General features: G+C 33.8%; 1 protein-coding gene across 1 annotated transcript; it reads left to right on the forward strand.

Annotated features, from left to right (window-relative positions):
• Positions 1–1,162: 1,162 nt before the first annotated feature.
• EMB2753 (tetratricopeptide repeat (TPR)-containing protein) lies at positions 1,163–19,114 on the forward strand. The gene is made up of 26 exons (XM_087129066.1): positions 1,163–1,387; positions 1,789–1,867; positions 2,016–2,098; positions 2,194–2,343; positions 3,382–3,497; positions 3,987–4,092; positions 4,260–4,331; positions 4,738–4,853; positions 5,686–5,818; positions 7,644–7,721; positions 7,811–7,864; positions 8,011–8,081; positions 9,350–9,404; positions 9,500–9,595; positions 10,016–10,144; positions 11,360–11,442; positions 11,544–11,774; positions 12,727–12,859; positions 12,936–13,043; positions 13,123–13,254; positions 13,463–13,519; positions 14,904–15,001; positions 15,080–15,138; positions 15,644–15,755; positions 15,857–15,957; positions 18,493–19,114. Exons 1-26 carry the CDS (start codon positions 1,337–1,339, stop codon positions 18,669–18,671), a joined length of 2,682 nt encoding a protein of 893 aa, XP_086985192.1. The 5' UTR covers positions 1,163–1,336; the 3' UTR covers positions 18,672–19,114.

A 19,114-nucleotide genomic window follows, 5' to 3' on the forward strand; every position in this document is an offset into this window, starting at 1 on the left:
TTTTTTTTTTTTTTTTTAATATTTTATGATGTTTAAAAACATAAAACAAGACTATATAAGTGTCATGTAAATTGATCAAAATATATTTAAAAAGCTAGGCTATTACTCAGTCGGTTATGTCGCGTTATCAATTAATATAATACTCGGTTTAACACTATAAAATAAAATGAAATTTATCTAGTTTAAGTTCATCATGTTTAGCTGTATTTTATTTTTGTTTCAATTTTAATAATATTTTATAGTTTTGTTTTTTTTTTTTTTAGTTTAAGAGAATGTGAAACTTTTAAAGTATAATATGGATGAATATTTTTATTAACTTAGACTTATTTTATTCATACATTAATAGTGTGACAAAATTAAGCATGCTCTAGATGTTTCAATAGCCTAAAGTTTATATATCATGCTCAAATGATAATTCAAATAAAAATTATCACACAAACACATATATATTAGATATGTAAATTGGTTTTAGCAAATAATTGGGTATATAATTAGCTATAGTTTAATTTAATTTAAATACTTTTAAGTGAATGATTTAAATATGTGACCTTTTAATTTAATAATATATTTCGATTAAAAAAACCAACATTTATTTATAACAAAAAACACAATTTTTTTAAATACTTTTCCGTTTATAAAATACTTTTTTTTTACAGTATCCTTTGCGTATTTATTGGTTGTTTCTAAAAATTAAAAAAAAAAATTAAAAACACACTTAATATATATATATATATATATATATATATATCAAAATATTTATGAACTTTAAAAAAATAATATTAAAAAGTTTGGAGTTCAAATATACAGTTTTCATTCATATATTGACGATAATATATTTTTTAGAAAATTTATAAAAATAAAATGCGTTAACTATTTTTAAATTTTATAGATATTTTTTATACATAATATTAAATAATTTTTATAATTTTTTAAAAAATAAAGGGTTGAAGAGTATTTTTGAAATATAATATTTTTTCTTATATATATATATATATATATTTAATTAATTATTGAAATTTTTAAAAATTTAGATGTATTTTTAAAATAAACTATAAAATTTATGAATATCTTATTAATTTGGTTTTTTTTAATTATTTTTTATCTAAAATACTTTCAAAGTCAATTTTGTTTTATTATTATTATTATTATTATTTTCCTCCTCTTCTCCTTCCCCGTAGGGTTGCAGCAGATAAACGCCATCACTCCACGCGCAGCTGTCTCTATAAACTCACAACATACAAAACCTCTAAGTTCTTTTTCACTTCATTTTTCACTCTCGTTTCTTTTATCTGTTCCTCCTCCTCTCCTCTCTCTCTCTCTCTCTCTCTCTGCAACAATGGCTGCGTCACTTCCACCCAAGGAGGCCAACCTCTTCAAGCTCATTGTCGTAAGTTTATCGATTGCTTTCTATGTGTTTCATCGTCACTTTACTCATAGTTCGATCGAACTGAAATAGTTCTATCCCTTTTTCTTTTTCCTTTTTTTTCTTTTTTCTCAGGACATAAACCCTAGATTTTTCTTTTTACTGAACTTCATACTGGTTTTGTGTGTTATTTCATTGAGAAACGTGGGGAATGAAGGGAATTTTATACCTGTTTGATAACGTTCTTATTTCATTGGAACTAGTTAATAAGTAAGCTAGTTTTTATTACAATTGGGTCGTGTGCTACTTCACTGGTTACTTTTATAACGTGATTTCGTCATTTTGTAGTTGATATGATGTTCATTTGCTATGTTATTGATCAATGTTTGAGGGGTTGGTTGTGCTTTTTGTTACCTTTGTTGTAGAAATCGTACGAAACAAAACAGTACAAGAAGGGCCTGAAAGCAGCTGATCAAATATTGAAAAAGTTTCCCGAACATGGAGGTACTGCCAACTCATGGTTAATGATTATTCAATTTGAATTTGTATGTAGCATCAGGGCCAAATGGGACGAACACTATTTGTTATTTACTATTTACTATTGTTTCCTTTTTTACTATCTGGAGTGATTCTTATTCCCTCTTGGTACCAGAAACTCTATCCATGAAGGGTTTAACATTAAATTGCATGGATCGTAAGGCTGAAGCTTATGATCTTGTTCGATTAGGATTAAAGGTTTGTGAGTTTTTCATTGTATTCGAGATACATTGTTTCACAATAACCGATTTATATCATAGTTCCTGGTCATCTAAGTTCTTGGTTTGATGCAGAATGACCTCAAAAGTCATGTTTGCTGGCATGTTTATGGTCTCTTATATCGTTCGGACAGAGAATACAGGGAGGCAATAAAATGTTACCGGAATGCACTGAAAATAGATCCCGACAATATTGAAATTTTACGCGATCTGTCACTTCTACAGGTTCGAACTCTATCTCGTCTTTTAAACTGTAGATTTCTGCATTATAATTTTGCAACACTGAAATTTCGTTTGTTATGTCTGAATCTCAATAATATTATTTGTTTTTTTCGGTAAACGTTCAGATGATAATTTGAGCTATTAACAATTATAATTTTACCAGAGCTTCTGTTTGACAATGAGAAACTATACATTGATAGACTGAAATTTGCAGGAACTAATGATCAAATTGACTTTATTATTAGGAAAGTTTGTTCATTCTATAAGTAGTACTAAACAGTCCCAAACCACTGACAATGGGACTTTGGACTAGCTCAAGTAAAATTTTATTCTAACTATATGCAGTATGGGTCCCTCCGAAAATTACCCTTTGAAGTTGCTGACATATGTAGAAGGCACTGCAATTGGTGAATGAATAGCACAAGTCTGTGCTGAAGTAAACTAGAAACTCGCACAGACTCAGAGCTAAGAAGAGGTATAGGATAGGTGGTGATAAGAAGGAATGAAGAAAAGCGTTCAAATTGGGTGCTCTAGCCTTGGTCCATAGAAAGTAGATCTCCAGTTGCGAGTTACAACAGATTGAAGCAAGTATAGATTGAACCATATTGACAGCGCATTATGCATGAAATATTTTTTCCTTGGAAACAGTCTCAGGCTATCAATTTACGAGGGGAGGTGGGAAATTAGTAGGCTTAGGATTGCTGTCATTTTGCCATCTCTTTTGTATTTGCTTCTATAATGTAATGTATGTGATCCTTTAGCCTTTCTCTATATCCTCCTCTTTGGCCTCTTAATGCATCTAATTCATTTTTTTTTAATTTACGATACTGGGTCTGGAACATGCATGAAAGGAAAGTCAAAGGATAAGATAAAGTGAGAAATTATATGTTCTTATGGATCTGTTTATTGGATCACATGTTGAGATCTTTATTTGATGTGTTTAATTTTAATTACTTTATCATCATGCTGCAATCATTTTCCTTAATATTTGATTTTTTGGGCATATGTTTTGGCTCATGTTTCTTACCTTTAATGTTGCAGGCCCAAATGAGAGATTTGAAAGGCTTTGTTGAAACGAGACAACAACTTCTGACCTTGAAATCAAACCATCGCATGAATTGGATTGGATTTTCTGTTGCTCATCACTTAAATTCAAAGTACGAGAATTGGATTGGATTTTCTATTTTTCTTTTTAAAAATGGTACTTTCAGAAAAAGACGAGAATTTTTAATCACCATCCCCATCAATGCAGGGAAACCTTTTAAGCTCACATATCATCTCTGGGAGCTCCTAAAAATGGAAAAAAAATGTCTATTGTGAGCATATTTTAGAGCTAATAATGAATAACAATTATGTTCAATATGGATGTCTTGAAAAATAATTTTAGAAGTGTATGCATGTGTATATCTAAAAAATTTATTTGAAACCACAGCTCGGGGATTGGTTTAAACTTTGTTTTTGTTAGATAAAGAAGTTGAAAACCTTGTGGCTTTAATAATAGACAATCTCTTGTAGTCTCAAATAGATGTTTAACTATTCTGGGTTTTTATTGTAAAGGTTTCCACAATTTAAGTATTTATTATTCTTTTGGTGTATTTGAGAGTAGCATACTTGATTTTCTACCTAACTTCTTTGACCACCTTTAGTCCGTCAAAAGCGGTAGAAATTTTGGAAGCATACGAGGGTACGCTTGAAGATGATTATCCACCAGAGAGTGAACGCTGTGAGCATGGAGAGATGCTCTTGTATAAGGTTTGTTCTTTAATGCATTATCTATTATTAGTGTTTTTTGTAAACAATGTTATAATTGATTTATCAGTTCTTTGATGAGGTTTCGATACATGTCACAAGGATGAACTTTGTTGGCAATAGTTATCAATTTTAGTTTGGTTGATAACCCATATGTATTTATCTTTCAGATTTCTTTGCTGGATGAATGTGGTTTTCTTGAAAGAGCTCTGGATGAGTTGCACAAGAAAGAGCGGAAAATTGTAAGTTGTTCTTGTCCATTCCATCTCATTGGGTCTTTTTAACTATTTTTTTCAGTTAACAAGGGGTGAGGACCAAAATTTTTGTGCATGATTACATTTCTTTTATTATTATTATTTTAAAATTAGATTTGTTATGTGTATGGTTTTTTGTTGTGGAATTATGCCTTGTTAGGCTTGTTTTATGTGTTTGGTATTTTGTAACTTTCGAATTATTTTAATTATTCTTTTAGATTGAAATACTTTTTTTGTATAGTTAGCTGGTTTGGCTCCTTAACATGGGCTGTTTTTGGTATGCCGTTTATATGCTTTCGTGTTTCTCAGTGAAAAAGTTTGTGTTTCTTGTCCCAACAAAGAAAGAAAAACACAGTGAGAACCTGCAGTACTAACCAATCTGGCTTATTTACAGGTTGACAAATTATCCTACAAGGAACAAAAGGTTTCTCTGTTAGTGAAGCTTGGACGTCTGGAAGAAGGCGAAAAATTGTACAAGATGCTACTTGCCATTAATCCTGACAATTACAGGTATTCGATGGCTTTAATTTTCTTATTTGATTTTTAGGATTTCAATCTCATGCTGCTTCTCTTTGAGTAAAAAATTCCAAACTATATGGCTTTTATGGAGTGTTAGAAGATGGGCGATCAATTTCTTTGTCCCCAAGGCACTGGGGGAACTGAAATGGAACTGGTTAAGTTTATTTCCTACTGGCTGATAGGTGGAATACTTGAGAAATTGAAGGTCCAGATAGCCTTTCTTTCTGATTTAACACAATGTTTTTCTTTTTTCGTTCATAACCATTCTCGTTCATTATTTTCTGTACCATCAATTGCTTTTGTTTTTTTCTTCATATGAGACTAATAGTTTGTTAACAAATTGAAAAGCCTCTGAATATAATTTCTTAGCAGACTTACATACCTATGTTATCTTCCTATTTCTGACGAAGTTGTGTTTCACCCTATGAATGTCATATATATTTAAATGTGTGATCATATATACTCTAATCTGATAAATTGGCCTTGTGGCGATTGATGGTTGAAAAAAAAGTGAAAGGTTCTAAGTGAATGATTTCAAACCATGATGACTACCTACCTAAGATGTAATATCCTATGAGTTTTCTTAACAACCAAATGTAGTAGGATTCGTAGGGTTGGTTCTCATGAGATTAGTGAGACATGCACAAGCTGACTCAGACAACTGTAATTTATATACACACGTTTTTCCATCATTTTGCATCAATATATACACTCACCCTTCAGTTTATAATCTCATATATTTTAAGGACGAAAATTTGGCCTGGAAATCCATTGATTAGGTTCCAGATGATGTAATATATATATATTTTTTGCCACTGATTAGATACTACGAAGGCCTACAAGTTTGTGTTGGGCTATTTTCAAAGAACTCTGAGTATTCTCCAGAAGAAATTGAACGTTTAGATGAATTGTATAAATCTCTGGGGCAGCAAAATGGGTGGTCATCTACTGTTAAGGTATGCATCTTGACCATATTTTCTAAATTCTTTTAACTTTTCCTTCCACTTTTGTTGTGTGAGTTTAACGTTGGCTTGAGAAATATATTTGGCCATTCTAGAACTTGATATGACTAGAAAACTTCAAGTGCATTTTCTGCCACTTCTGTGTGAATTGATAATTTTAGCATGACATGTTATTCAAGAATGTGTCTATTTTAGGGGAAAAAATAGTTCTGAATTAATTAAATGTTGATATAGTTTATTGATTCGTTCATTCTTTTCCTGTGTGTGCATTTTTCCTACCTGGTCGAACTAAGCTAGATTTGATGTTTCTTCGTTACCTTATGTGTGTCATGGTAAGCCTTGTGTGTTATTAGGACAGAGCCCTATAGCGTCCTCTCTCTAGAATTTGGTGGTTGGGGAGGTCTGATGGAAACCAACCACCTGAAGGCATGGGTCTTATTTTTCCCTCCCTCACTCCTTCCATCTTAAGGGAAGATCCCTTATGTTGATTCGTCAAGTTGAGTTGAATCTCATTTTACCCTTCAACCCTTTGCAAAATAATGCAAGTTGTTAAGAGGAACCTAAAATGATGCTAGAGAGTTTTGTAGCGGTGGAAAGATAAATAGAAGAGGAAGTCTTTAACATTGATGGGGAGCTTGGATTACTACTTCGAAATGGAATGATGCTAGAGGAAACTTTGGCATCTAGTCCTTTGGGTTGTAAGTCCATTTTCAATTAGCAGATGGAAAGTCTTTCTATGGAAGGGTTTCTTTTATGGGAGAAATTAGGGTAAGATTATCACTGACTCTGGGGAGGAAGAAAAGGAAGGAAGCCAAAGGAAGAAATCGTTGAAATTAGCAAATTGGGTGTTTGATTTGTCCTTTCTCTCCAAATCTTGGGTTCTTACATGTAGGGGTGTTTGTTGGTCGGGTTGAGTTGAAGGGATTTTTTGTACCAACTAGATGGGTTGATTCTACTTTGTTTTTAATATACAAAAAACAACTTCTCACTGATATAGTACAAAGAAACAATGTTCAAAGGATACAAACTCCTAAAGGAAGTGAAAAGGAAAATATACAAGATCTTAAAGCAATTTCGAACCAAAGTGAATGACCAGTAAACAAAAAGGACCCATCAAGCCAAAGCTCAGCTCCGAAGAAAATACAAACAACAACTGAATATAAGAACCAATACAAGAAAAATCCAGCTAAAATTCTACTCCAAAGAAATCTAACAAACCAATTGAGATACTTTTAAAACAAAAGCACCAAAACTCAAACCGTTGAAAGAAAATGTAGAAATGTGAAGACCAATAAAGAGCTTTCTGCAAACTTGATTTAAAAACAAATTCATAAGATGTTGAAGAAGGAATTTCCCGTAATGCAAGACCACAAGCTCCAATAAGAGATGTTAATTTGCTGGACAATAAAGAGGGAGGAAGAATAATTTCCTTATCATTTTACTGAAAGAGAAATTCAAAAGCGTTGAAAAGGGAGTCTTCAATCTCCCATATCATCACAGGGATTAATAGATTGTACAAGAGATTCCACACTGCTTAGGCTAACTTCAGATTCAACACCAAAGTCAATACACGGTGGGGGAGAAGATGAACTGTAGTCTTTTTTTGAGTGAATCACCTCAGGAACAAATAAAGTACCTTTTGTGGAGAAAACTCCTTTCTTAATGTTACTGCACTTATTGTAATTAGTGCATTTGGTGGATAACGTTGTTGTCGTTGCCCTTCATGTTACTATATTTAACTTAAATTTTTACTGTTATTATTGTTCATCACGTGATCTTTCCTAGTTTAAATTTCTTGACGCAAGTGGGTTATTTGCAGAGAATACCCCTTGATTTTCTGCAAGGTGACAAATTTAGAGAAGCGGCTGATAATTATGTCCGGCCTCTCTTAACAAAGGTATTTATGTTATGGCCAGTCATGTTCATTGGTTATCTAATTTGTATTGGACGCTGAAATTCAATGAATCTGTTTATTATTTGTTTCAGGGAGTTCCTTCTCTGTTCTCTGATCTTTCCCCTTTGTATGATCAGCCTGGAAAGGTTGGTTTGTCCATTCCTTTCTTATTTCTTCTTTTCTTTCTTTCTTTAAAGAATAGTTCTGAAAGCCTTGAATGGAATTTTTAGAATGTCTGCATTGCTCAACTCATATAATTTTTTTAATGTTCCTTTAATGAACTCTTATTCAGGCTGACATACTAGAGCAATTAATTCTTTCATTGGAGCATTCAATCAGGTCGAGCTGTCAATATCCTGGGAGGTATGTTTCCTTTTCCTTGTTACTGGTAAAAGTGTTTACTCTTTTGTAGAAGATTGAGATACTCATCAAAACTCCATTTTCTTCAAATCTTATACACCACTCGGAAAATGCAGTAGATCTATGATACAAAGTAGTTATTTTAGGAAACAACTTCATCGATTAAATGAAATCATAGAAAAGAATAGAGCCATCCATTGGGATAACAAAGAATTCTCTAAGAGAAAATTTAGGCTATAGTTGTTAAAGGGGACCATGTTTTTACCCTAGAAAATAGCATAATAAAGGGACAAATCTAAAACTTCCTATGAAGAGCTTTATTTGCTTTGGAATATCCTTGAATTGCTCTCGCTCCATATCTTCCAAGTTACAGCTTTCTCAATAAAGGATCAAAGGGTAGCTTTAGTAGACTTGAAAGGATGATCAAGCAGCATCAGTTGAAGCCAATCTATGGAATATACGGGTGTTACAATACACCAGCCGAAAGAGGAGAAAATCTCCCCATTTTTTTCTTGTGAAAGAGTAATGAATCAAAGATACAAAGGGTTATTAAGGAAAAGAGAGGTACAAACTTAAGGATGTAACATTCTACCATGAAATTCAGTGGGGATTGCTAAAGAGTGGAAGCTACGTTGACTTAGAATACAAGGGAAGAGTAGTTTCTCATTATGTCGTTGGTTTTGTGCATTGTATGGCTTCATTTTGGTAAAAATGGGTTTATCTTTTGTAATTAATCCTCTTTTATCCTCGGTGCTGATTGAAGTGCTTCTTGTAACCTTGCCAGACGACATTCATGTGAATTTCTCCATCCCTTTTGCAAAAAGTTGCTTTATATGTTGATGAGTGGCGTTGAAAATCTGATCAATGGGTTACTATTGTGGATGGTTTTTGAATCCTATTGTTTTGGAGTATTCTTGCGAGCGTCACTTGCCCTTCATCTCCCTATGCCTACTATGGACCCAAGTAATATGTTCTATAACATACGGAATTTTTTTTTATGACTGATGGGTAAGCATTAGACAGAAATTGGGCTTCTATTCCAGAAATGTTTCGATCTTTGGCATGGTATAGGGTTTATGCTGTTATTTATATCCATTATTTAATGGACATTGATGATCCGCCAGGGATGTGTGTATGTGTGTGTGTGTGTTTTCAAGTAAAGACAAAGAAAGAAATGGTATCATTAATAGGAAGAGGGATGTTTAAGAAATATTTTTTTAATTACTGCGTCATTTATATGTGCTTCTACTTTTTGATGTTCTTTGCTACAGTACTGAAAAGGAGCCCCCATCAACACTCATGTGGATTTTGTTCTTACTAGCTCAGGTTAGTGTGTCAGTTTGATTATTACTTTGACGTTGCTTTTCTGGTGATTTTATTTCTTCAAAATATAACTTATCCTCACGATGTTTTACATTCAGCATTATGACAGAAGGGGCCAATATGACATTGCTCTCTCCAAGATTGATGAGGCTATAAAGCACACTCCTACTGTCATTGACTTGTACTCTGTGAAGGTGATGCAGAATTGGGAAAACAATACAATGTTGCCATTCATACTGTTTTTATTAGTACTTGTTTTACAATGGTTGGGGACGTTTTCCTACTATATTTAGGATTACTTTCGGTATGATTTAATCTAATCGGGATTTCATAAAATGATTAAATCTAATCGGGATTTCATAAAATGATTACAGATGACATTTGGATATACATAGGCACTCTATGCTAGAGAAGGCAGCTTGTTTTAAGTATTACACGCTATGTACTGATGTATTTAGGGCTTGTAGGCTTGTTTTGATTTGATAAAACTTATTCTCAAAACTTGGTTTGCATAATTAATATTTTTTAAAACTTGTGATGAACTCTTTCTTCAGCTTTTAATGATTCAGAATCTTGTTTGATTTTTATTGTTTTTATGTTTCACTATACTACAGAGCCGGATATTGAAGCATGCTGGCGATGCAGCTGCTTCTGCTGCATTGGCTGATGAAGCTAGGTGTATGGATCTTGCAGATCGGTACATAAATAGCGACTGTGTCAAGCGTATGCTGCAGGCGGATCAGGTTTTACAATGATTTCCTTTTTCTTTTCAATTTCTGCACTTTCTATTTTTTATGATTTATAATTTAGTTACTCAGAACTTGTTTGGTATAGTTCCCGTTTTCCATTTCTGGTTCCTGTTTCTGATTGTTCAAAAAACCGACAAGTTTGATAAACCATCCCATTTCTTGTTTCTAAATTTTAAGAAACGTTTCTAAAAATGGGAAAGTTGTGACTAGAAAAAGTAGTTTCTTAAAATTTTGGTTCATTCCTCTTTCAATTTTCACACATGTACATACCCATTTCTCTCTTACTCCTTTCCACACCCATTTCTCCTCTCTCTCTCTCTTCTTTCTATCTCTTCTATCATAACTTTTTCCTTTGATATTTTCATTCTTTCCTCTTTTTCTCTCTCTGTTCTCTTTCCTCTCGTTTCCTTTTCCTTTTTTATCCCTCTTTTTTTCTTTTAATTAATGAGCCTTAGTTATTATTTTCTACGTAACCTCTATTATTTTACTTCAATTTTGGTAGCATTTGGATTTTTGTTTTATTAAATAAAAAAATTCTTTAGGTATTTCATGTTTCCCATTAATTTTCAAAGAAAAACCTCTCTTGGATTTTTTTTGCATATGATTGACTAATGAAACACATGCATTTTAAAAAGATATAAGTTTAAATTGAATTAAGGGAATGTGGGTATACTTGATTGTGTATCCTTAAATAAATGTTTGATTGTCAAGTTGGACACAAAAATATATATCAATAGCATGTTGTGCAATAAATTAATGATCGTGGAAAATTTTCAAATTTATCGAACAACTTACAAGTTAGTCTAATTCAACCAACTCATGTAAGCTGACATCAGTTAAGGTGATTAGGCTATAAGTGATGATATTGCAGATCAAATTTGAACAACAGTTGGAAGATAAAATTTATTGTTATTATTTTTATAATTTTGGCTTGGGGATTAATTGTATTAAATACTATAAATTCTTTATAATGGTTTTATATTTGTTTCAATGCATATTAGATATTTTATTGTAATATTATATTGACTAAATTTTATTTCAACCAAAAAAAATAAACAAGAAACAAAAATAGTTATCGAACATGTTTTTGTTTTTAGTCCTAAGAAAACCAGAAACAGGAAATAAGAAATAAGAACGTTATGAAATGAGCCCTTGTGGACTATTGCTGGGCTTTACTATTAATGTTTCCAAATTCCGTCATACTTGAAGGTGGCCTTGGCAGAAAAAACGGCAGTTTTGTTCACAAAAGATGGAGATCAGCACAATAACCTCCATGATATGCAATGCATGTGGTTTGTCTCCATCCTCTGCCTTTGCCGTCAGCTCTCCAATATCGTTGTTCTTAATTTCAACTAAATATAGTCAAACTTTTTTCTTTTTGGTGGCGGTAAAGGTATGAACTTGCATCTGGTGAAAGTTACTTCCGCCAAGGTGATCTTGGACGGGCTCTGAAGAATTTTTTGGCTGTTGAGAAGCATTATGCTGATATTACCGAAGATCAGTTTGACTTTCATTCTTATTGCTTGCGGAAGATGACTCTGCGTGCATATGTTGATATGCTCAGGTTCCAAGATCGATTGCATTCAGAACCATATTTTAAAAAAGCAGCTATAGGGGCCATCAGGTGAATTCTTTATGTAGGATCTATTTTGTTTTATTTGTCACTGTTTACACCTTTTCACTTCCAGTAAGACATCTGGCCATTCTCCTTGGACATAATAGTAAGGACGTGACTGTTAAGAAGTCCATGTTCTAAACGTAATAAAAGAAAAGAACAAAATATTGAACATGTATGAGAAGATGAAGAAACTAATTATACATTTCGCTAATTTACCTTTTATGCATGTGTCAAAATGATTATGAAAGATTTAGTACAATGTAGTGAAACTGTTCAGTCAAGGCCAGTATTAAACAAGTTAGATATTGAAAACCGAGAAGAATCCCATTTTTTTTTAATTCGGTATGGATAAAAGATCATCCTATGTTATTCTATTCAATTCTCGACGATGAATCGATTTGATAGCTGTGTGCATTATTACCTACCTCTTTTTATAAAACTTGATTTCAGTCTCAATAATGAAATGAAAGTAACTCTCTTTTCGGAAACGAAGTTGTAACTGCGTGCATTCTTTGCGGTTAAAACGAAGTCGTAATATCAGCATACTGTGTGAAAGGCGCTCCAGCCCGTATGGTTATGATAATGAGAAATAAATTGATCCATTCTTTCTTTGCAGTTACAGTAAGCATGTGTGTTTTTTTTTTTTGAATAAAAAACTAATGATTAAATTTAATGAGATCTGATGTAGGGACATTTAAACTTTAGTCTGAAAAGGATAAAATGTACATTTACACAACTCGGGAGCCTTTACAAGAATAGTCTCCATAAACTATCAAAAGATTTATTCTTTTGTTTGTCGGCGCTTTTATTTTTGCAGTCTTTGTTTTAAATTATTTTGATGAAATGCTTGCTTTGTTCTTATCTTCCCTCCTAGAAAAATGGAAAAAGGTTTCTGTATTTTGTTTTTGTGGTTTTTCTGCTCTTATTGTCTAAACATTTATTTGAATTTGAGTTGCAGATGCTATATCAAGTTATATGATTCTCCTCCAAAATCAAGTACTGGAGAGGATGATGGTATGTCGAATTTGCTTCCTTCTCAGAAAAAGAAGATGAGACAAAAACAGAGAAAGGCTGAAGCACGAGCTAAGAAAGTACTGCCATTTATTATTGTAGCTGTTGTTAGAGGCTTTTCTCTGTTGATTTCTAATATATTCCATTTCACATTAGGAGGCAGATGTGAAAAATGAAGAAACAAATAATTCCGGTGTCTCAAAGTCTGGGAAACGGCATGTCAAACCTGTTGATACAGACCCACACGGAGAAAAGTTGGTGCAGGTTGCTCTTTATCTGTGTTTACATATGTGGGTGGGTCAGTTTGTGAAGCTCCATAAATTTCATTTCCAAATTTATATAGGTTAAAGAACCATTACTGGAGGCTACAAAGTACTTGAAGTTACTTCAGAAGCATTCTCCCGATTCCTTGGACACACACGTACTTTCTTTTGAAGTAAATATGAGAAAGCAGAAAATTTTGCTTGCCTTTCAGGTATGTAATACGTTTAAAATGCAAGATCTTGGGCCCTTGCTTTTCTTCAGAATAATTGCCCTAGCTGTGGTACACGAGAATTATTTAGTTCTGCTGAGTAATCTTTTTGGCCAAAATAATTGCTTTAGCTGTGATTTAAATCTGCTATTGATTTATCCTTTTTCCCAATTTTCTTAGAAATATTAACATTTTGTCTTCTTTAACATAGGCTGTAAAGCAGCTTCTAAGGTTGGACGCGGAACACCCAGATTCACATCGTTGTTTGGTATGTTGTACATGATGTAAATAGTTTCATAGAGCTACTAGGAGGTTGCTTGATATGTTATGTTTTTTTTTTTTTTTTTCATTCAATAGGTTCTATGAATACTCTACACTTGCTAGATTATTTTAAAAAGCATCGATCCATGTTAGTCAAAATTTTGAAATATTGAATTAAAAAATTAGGGGAAAAACCATTAAAATAAAGAAAAACAAAGCTGCTGCTTAACATCTCTCGAACCTGCTGTATTTTGTTAAAAAAATGATACTGAAACTCTTAGCCGCCTTTTCAGCCCGTGTACCCTGGCTAGATCTTTTTCAGATTTTATTCTGAAGGCTTTTGGTTGGCACACTGTCATTCCATATGTCATTTGGGATCTCCTCTCCATCACGCTGTATTTTGTTAAAAAATGATACTGAAACTCAAAGCCGCCTTTTCAGCTTCTGTACCTTGGCTAGATCTTATTCGGATTTTATTCTCAAGGCTTTTGGTTGGCACACTGCCATCCTATATGACATCTAGGATCTCCTCAGCATCACGCTTATTGTACATGCCTTCAATAAGAGGAAAAAGATCCTTTTGCTAAACATCATTCGGTCATTTCGTGGTCCATTTGCTTAGAAAGAAATTAGTATCTTCACCGATACAGAGCATTAATCTCAATCTGTTCTCTCTTCTATTATCTACCAATTACTTTCTTCGTGTAAATTTAGTTCTCCCTTTTGTAATAGTTTACATCTCTTATAGTCCATTGTAATAGTTTTTTTTTTTTTTTTTTTTTTTTTTCTCGTGATAGTCTAGATAGGATTTTCAACTTTTTGTTATTTCATCAAATCAATGAGTTGTTTCCAATTAAAAAAAAAAGAAAAAGAAAAAGCAAAAGAAAAAACGAAGTGAGGTTTAGAAAATGGAATGTAATACAAAAGTGTGTTTTCTCGTGTAACCCATAGCCTCTTTTTCTAAGAATCCTCCACCTCATTCTTTTTCTCTCTCAATCATCCCTTCACTCTCTAGACTGTTATCCTTTTCGTTCTCTCTTATCAAGCATCCCTTTTCTCTTATGTGAGAATAGTCGATGTCTCTCTAAAATACAATTCAATTTATCATTTGGATATTACATTTAAAGTTTCAAAATTTGCGTCCAAACACCATTTCTTGAATCTTGGATTCAAGTTCCAAAATTCTTCTACCATATGCACTTTCAAGTTCAAGAAATATAATAGATAATACGTTTTTGTGTGGTATCTCTTATTTTGATCAACCCTTTTTTTAAAATAATTAAACATAGTTTCATTGGGTTCGAAAAGCTTATATTTGTGTTTTCTGTTTGTGGGTCTTTAACATGTTCGAATGTTGTGGGTATGTAAAGCTCCTTTGTATTTGTACGTAGATCAAGTTCTTCTGCAAGGTCGACTCAATGCCTGCTCCAACAACTGATGGTGAAAAACTCGTGTGTAGTGTCTTAGATGCAGAGCGTCCTCTGATCAGGTTTTAGAATTTCTTTGAGTTAATCGACTGTTTGTTATGTGGTTTACTCTAAATGACTATTATCTACTCCTACTGCAGTCAAGTGCATAAAAGATCTTTGAGGGAGGCGAATGAAGTTTTTCTTGAGAAACACAAAGGTTATCATCCACTGGATTGCAGTTCCATATGCCACTACTGATATTTAATTTTAATTTCCTTGACACATGGGATATCTTGTTCTTGGCCGCTTTAAATATATATATATATATATATCTGTGACAGGAAAACAGAACTTTTCGTTAAAATAAGAACTATAAATACAAACAATGAACAAAGACAGGCCCTTTTCCACTCTAAAACCTCCCTGTAATACCGAAATGAACAAAAAAGTCCCATTCCGGTAATGCTAATACAATTTCTAAACATAATTTTTTAATTCACAAAAGATTACCTACAAGAATTAATTTTTGACTAAGAATACTTGTTTAAATATTTAGAAAGGGCAATCTATGTGGCCGTAGTTGATATAGTTCATACCTCCATGATATGTTTGGATTCCTATATTCATTTAGGGCTGTGTTTGCATCTGTGCTTAGCCCACAGCTCCATAGATGTATCATATGTTTTTAATAGCTTCTAAAACAATCTTTATTCCCATTGCAGATTCCTTGATGCATAGAGCAGCAGTTGCAGAAATGCTAAACTTATTAGAACCTCAGAGAAAATATGAGGCTATCGAACTGATTGAAGAGTCAACAAACAACATGGTGCCAAGGTTGATACATCCTCATGGGTCTTATTATTTTCTGTTTATGCTCGGTATCTCTAGATTTTTATTTTCGCATTTGTAATGGATTTGAGATCTGGTTTGATTAGGAATGGAGCACTTGGGCCAATTAAGGAGTGGAAGCTCAATGAGTGTATTGCCATTCACAAGCTTCTGGAAACAGTCTTTATTGACCATGCTGCCGCATCAAGTAAGTGTAGAACCTTGCCAATTCATGTGTCCAATATATATATATATATATATATATATATTTTTTCTTTTGAGTTTCTGAACTTTAGTTTGCAATGATTTATTCTATGTACTTTCAAGTTTGTTACTATTTTTAGTCCTTGAATTTTAAATCTCATCAAAGTTAAGTACCAATTTTTACTATGTAACAACTCCGTCTTTAAAGTTTATAAACAAGTTTGTTGTCTAATCAATTTTTCGATCAAGTTTTAATAATATTTATTATGATAGAGGCTAAATAGTTACAAATTAAAGTTCAGAGACTAGATTATTACTTCCTTGAAAGTTTACGGACCAAAAGTGTTTTTAAATTTGTTTGTTAATTTTGAACTGCACCTTTAAAATTTTAATAATTCTCCTATATGAATGATTCTATAGTTTGGTTAATGATATTCATTGTTTAAGATTTCTCTTATTTTATTTAGTCACTCCAAGGAATACGGTCAAGTTCCTTTGATCCACTACATAGGATACACCAGCTTAGCACAACAACAGGGAAGAATGCTCTAGACTGCAGGCCGTAGTGTGAACTTTTCTAGCCAAGTAAAAGTTTTGATCTTTTTGGAATCTCCCTATCCAAGGACAACCAAAACCCAAAATAATCAAGGAAGAGATTACCCGAGGATGACAAAGTAGAGGCCACAGGATGCAACCTCATAGTGGATAGATGGTACTGCCGTACAGGCAGGGAACATAGCACAAAGGAGGCGGCCACCCAAGCAAAATTTTCGTGAAATTCAACCAACAATCCTCCTCAGAATAAGTATGCCAGCCATCCTCAATAGGAATAGAGCACTTCACAAATGAGAAATTAAGGGCAGCCGTCTCATGGTTAGTAATAGATGCCATCAGTCTCCCTGTGGCAATTGCCGTTATTTTTTCCTACATTGTGTCATCATCAGCAATAGTTGCCCCATGCCATTATTTATCTTACTTCATCTCATCACTAGCAGTAGTTTCCATGAGTCGGAAACTTCCGAGAGCAAGCTGTTAGAACCATAACCAGGTTCAGTAATTCTTTTGGCATCTTGATGGTATGCTAGTAGCATCCAAAAATATATATGTCGTGGCAAAAAATGGAGCATTGAGCAGACTATTACGTGTAGCGGAAGATTGCATTTTTGGGCTAATGTCCCACTTAATCATGTGCATCCTTTAAAGGATTCTTCGTGTAAACTTGCTTAAGAATATTCTTCCCAATCATGAAGCCAAGGGGCCCTTCATGTCTCATTTCCTCTTCCCTCCTCTTCCCTCCCCTCCTTTTCTCGGCAGCAATCATTTGTATGATCGATTAAGTTCTCCCAAGAGGGGAGAAGTTTGGTATGAACCTGAAGTCAATATTTACATATTTCCCCAAAAATATAAATATTTGCCCGATCTTTTTGACAGGCTTGTTTCCTTCCCCTTTCCTTTGCTGTTGTGGGACATTTGGCTTGAGAAACATAACAGAGCTTACACAGAGGGTGAAATGTCCTACAAGGAAATTTGGGATATCATTAAATGAACACCTCTTTGTGAGCTTCGGGCTTTTGTTTCTAAAGTTTTTTTTTTTTTTTTTTTTTTTAAACTGTCGACTAGGTATTATTCTTTTCTATCGGAGTCTCCGTAGTTGGACCCCTTCCGTAGTTGGACCCCTACAGTGTATAAGTCATCTGTGTTGGATGATGGAAGTCCCACATCGACTAATTTAGGGAATGATCATGGGTTTATAAGTGAGGAATACTAACTCCATTGGTATGAGGCCTTTTGGGGAAGCCCAAAGCAAAGCCATGAGAGCTTATGCTCAAAGTGGACAATATCATACCATTGTGGAGAGTCGTGTTCGTCTAGCATGGTATCAGAGCCATGCCCTAAACTTAGTCGTGCCAATAGATTGATAAATCCTCAAATCCTCAAATATCGAACAAAGAACTCCTAAAGAAAAGGAGCCAAGCCCCTCCTCGAAGGCAGTAAAAAATGACTAAGACTCCAAAGGAGTCGAGCCTCGATTAAGGGGAGGCGCACTTTGTTCGAGGGGAGGTGTTGGATGATGGAAGTCCCACATCGACTAATTTAGGGAATGATCATGGGTTTATAAGTGAGGAATACTAACTCCATTGGTATGAGGCCTTTTGGGGAAGCCCAAAGCAAAGCCATGAGAGCTTATGCTCAAAGTGGACAATATCATACCATTGTGGAGAGTCGTGTTCGTCTAACAATCTGTTCTTAGATGGGAAGGGATTTCTTGCTCTTTCTTCCTTTTTTTTCTCTCTTTTTAATATTTTTATTGTGATGTAGTTATGAGCATTAGTTATATTCCCCCAGAAACAGTACAATTACTCAGTTAATGTGCTTAGTTACAAATATTGGCAAACCCATACCACAACAAATATGAAGGTGGCATATAGCAGTAGATATTTTAATTCATCATTTTGTGTAAAATTTGCATAATTTTAAATTTTAATTTATATATTCTGATCTGGTGTTGTGTATTTTGCTAATGTGGATTCTACCTTAGGATGGAAAACCCGATGTTCGGAGTTCTTCCCTTACTCCACGTACTTCGAAGGCAGCCTCAGCTCTGCCATAGGGAACTCAGTAAACAACCAAATATGCAAAGATGCAGAAAGGGTTGGTGCCAACTCCATTTCAGATAACAACGGAAAGCTTGATGGGTTCAAGGAGCTCACTATTTGAGCGTGATGTCTGATACAAAAAATGTGAGGTATTGTTGCATTTGCAGGTTAATTTTTGGAGATGATATTGTGTTCTTAGATGATTCAAAAGGAAGCTGCCCAGAGTCTGTTAATTACTTGCATAGAATCAACCACCACCGCCACATGCTAGGTTAATAGCTAGCTGTGGTAAATCCGGGTTGTAGTTTGTTGAAGATCTTGTTTTGCTCTCTATTTTTCTTTTTCTTTTTCTTTTTCCTTTTCTTTCTCCTCTTTGATTTCCACCCATTTCTACTTCGCCCAATTCTCTGATATGTATTCCTTCTGGAAATGTGCATAACTTGAGTTCCCAATTGGGTTTGGAGGGTCCACATTTTGAGTTGCTCACAATTTTTGTAGATTCTAGACAAGGAAGGTTGTATGGGTTTTGCTCCAATCCAATATCTGAAGTTATATTTAGGTGAA

This window comes from Cucurbita pepo, chromosome 12 (assembly GCF_057944985.1).
Source record: "Cucurbita pepo subsp. pepo isolate OVF chromosome 12, ASM5794498v1, whole genome shotgun sequence".
Lineage (NCBI taxonomy): Eukaryota > Viridiplantae > Streptophyta > Magnoliopsida > Cucurbitales > Cucurbitaceae > Cucurbita > Cucurbita pepo.

Excerpts from the sequence above, each read along its gene's own strand:
- EMB2753 (XM_087129066.1), top strand. The coding sequence starts at position 1,337 with ATGGCTGCGTCACTTCCACCCAAGGAGGCCAACCTCTTCAAGCTCATT. Across the intron at positions 5,819-7,643 it reads GGTGGTCATCTACTGTTAAG|AGAATACCCCTTGATTTTCT; the intron begins GTATGCATCTTG and ends GGTTATTTGCAG. Across the intron at positions 13,044-13,122 it reads ACGGAGAAAAGTTGGTGCAG|GTTAAAGAACCATTACTGGA; the intron begins GTTGCTCTTTAT and ends AAATTTATATAG.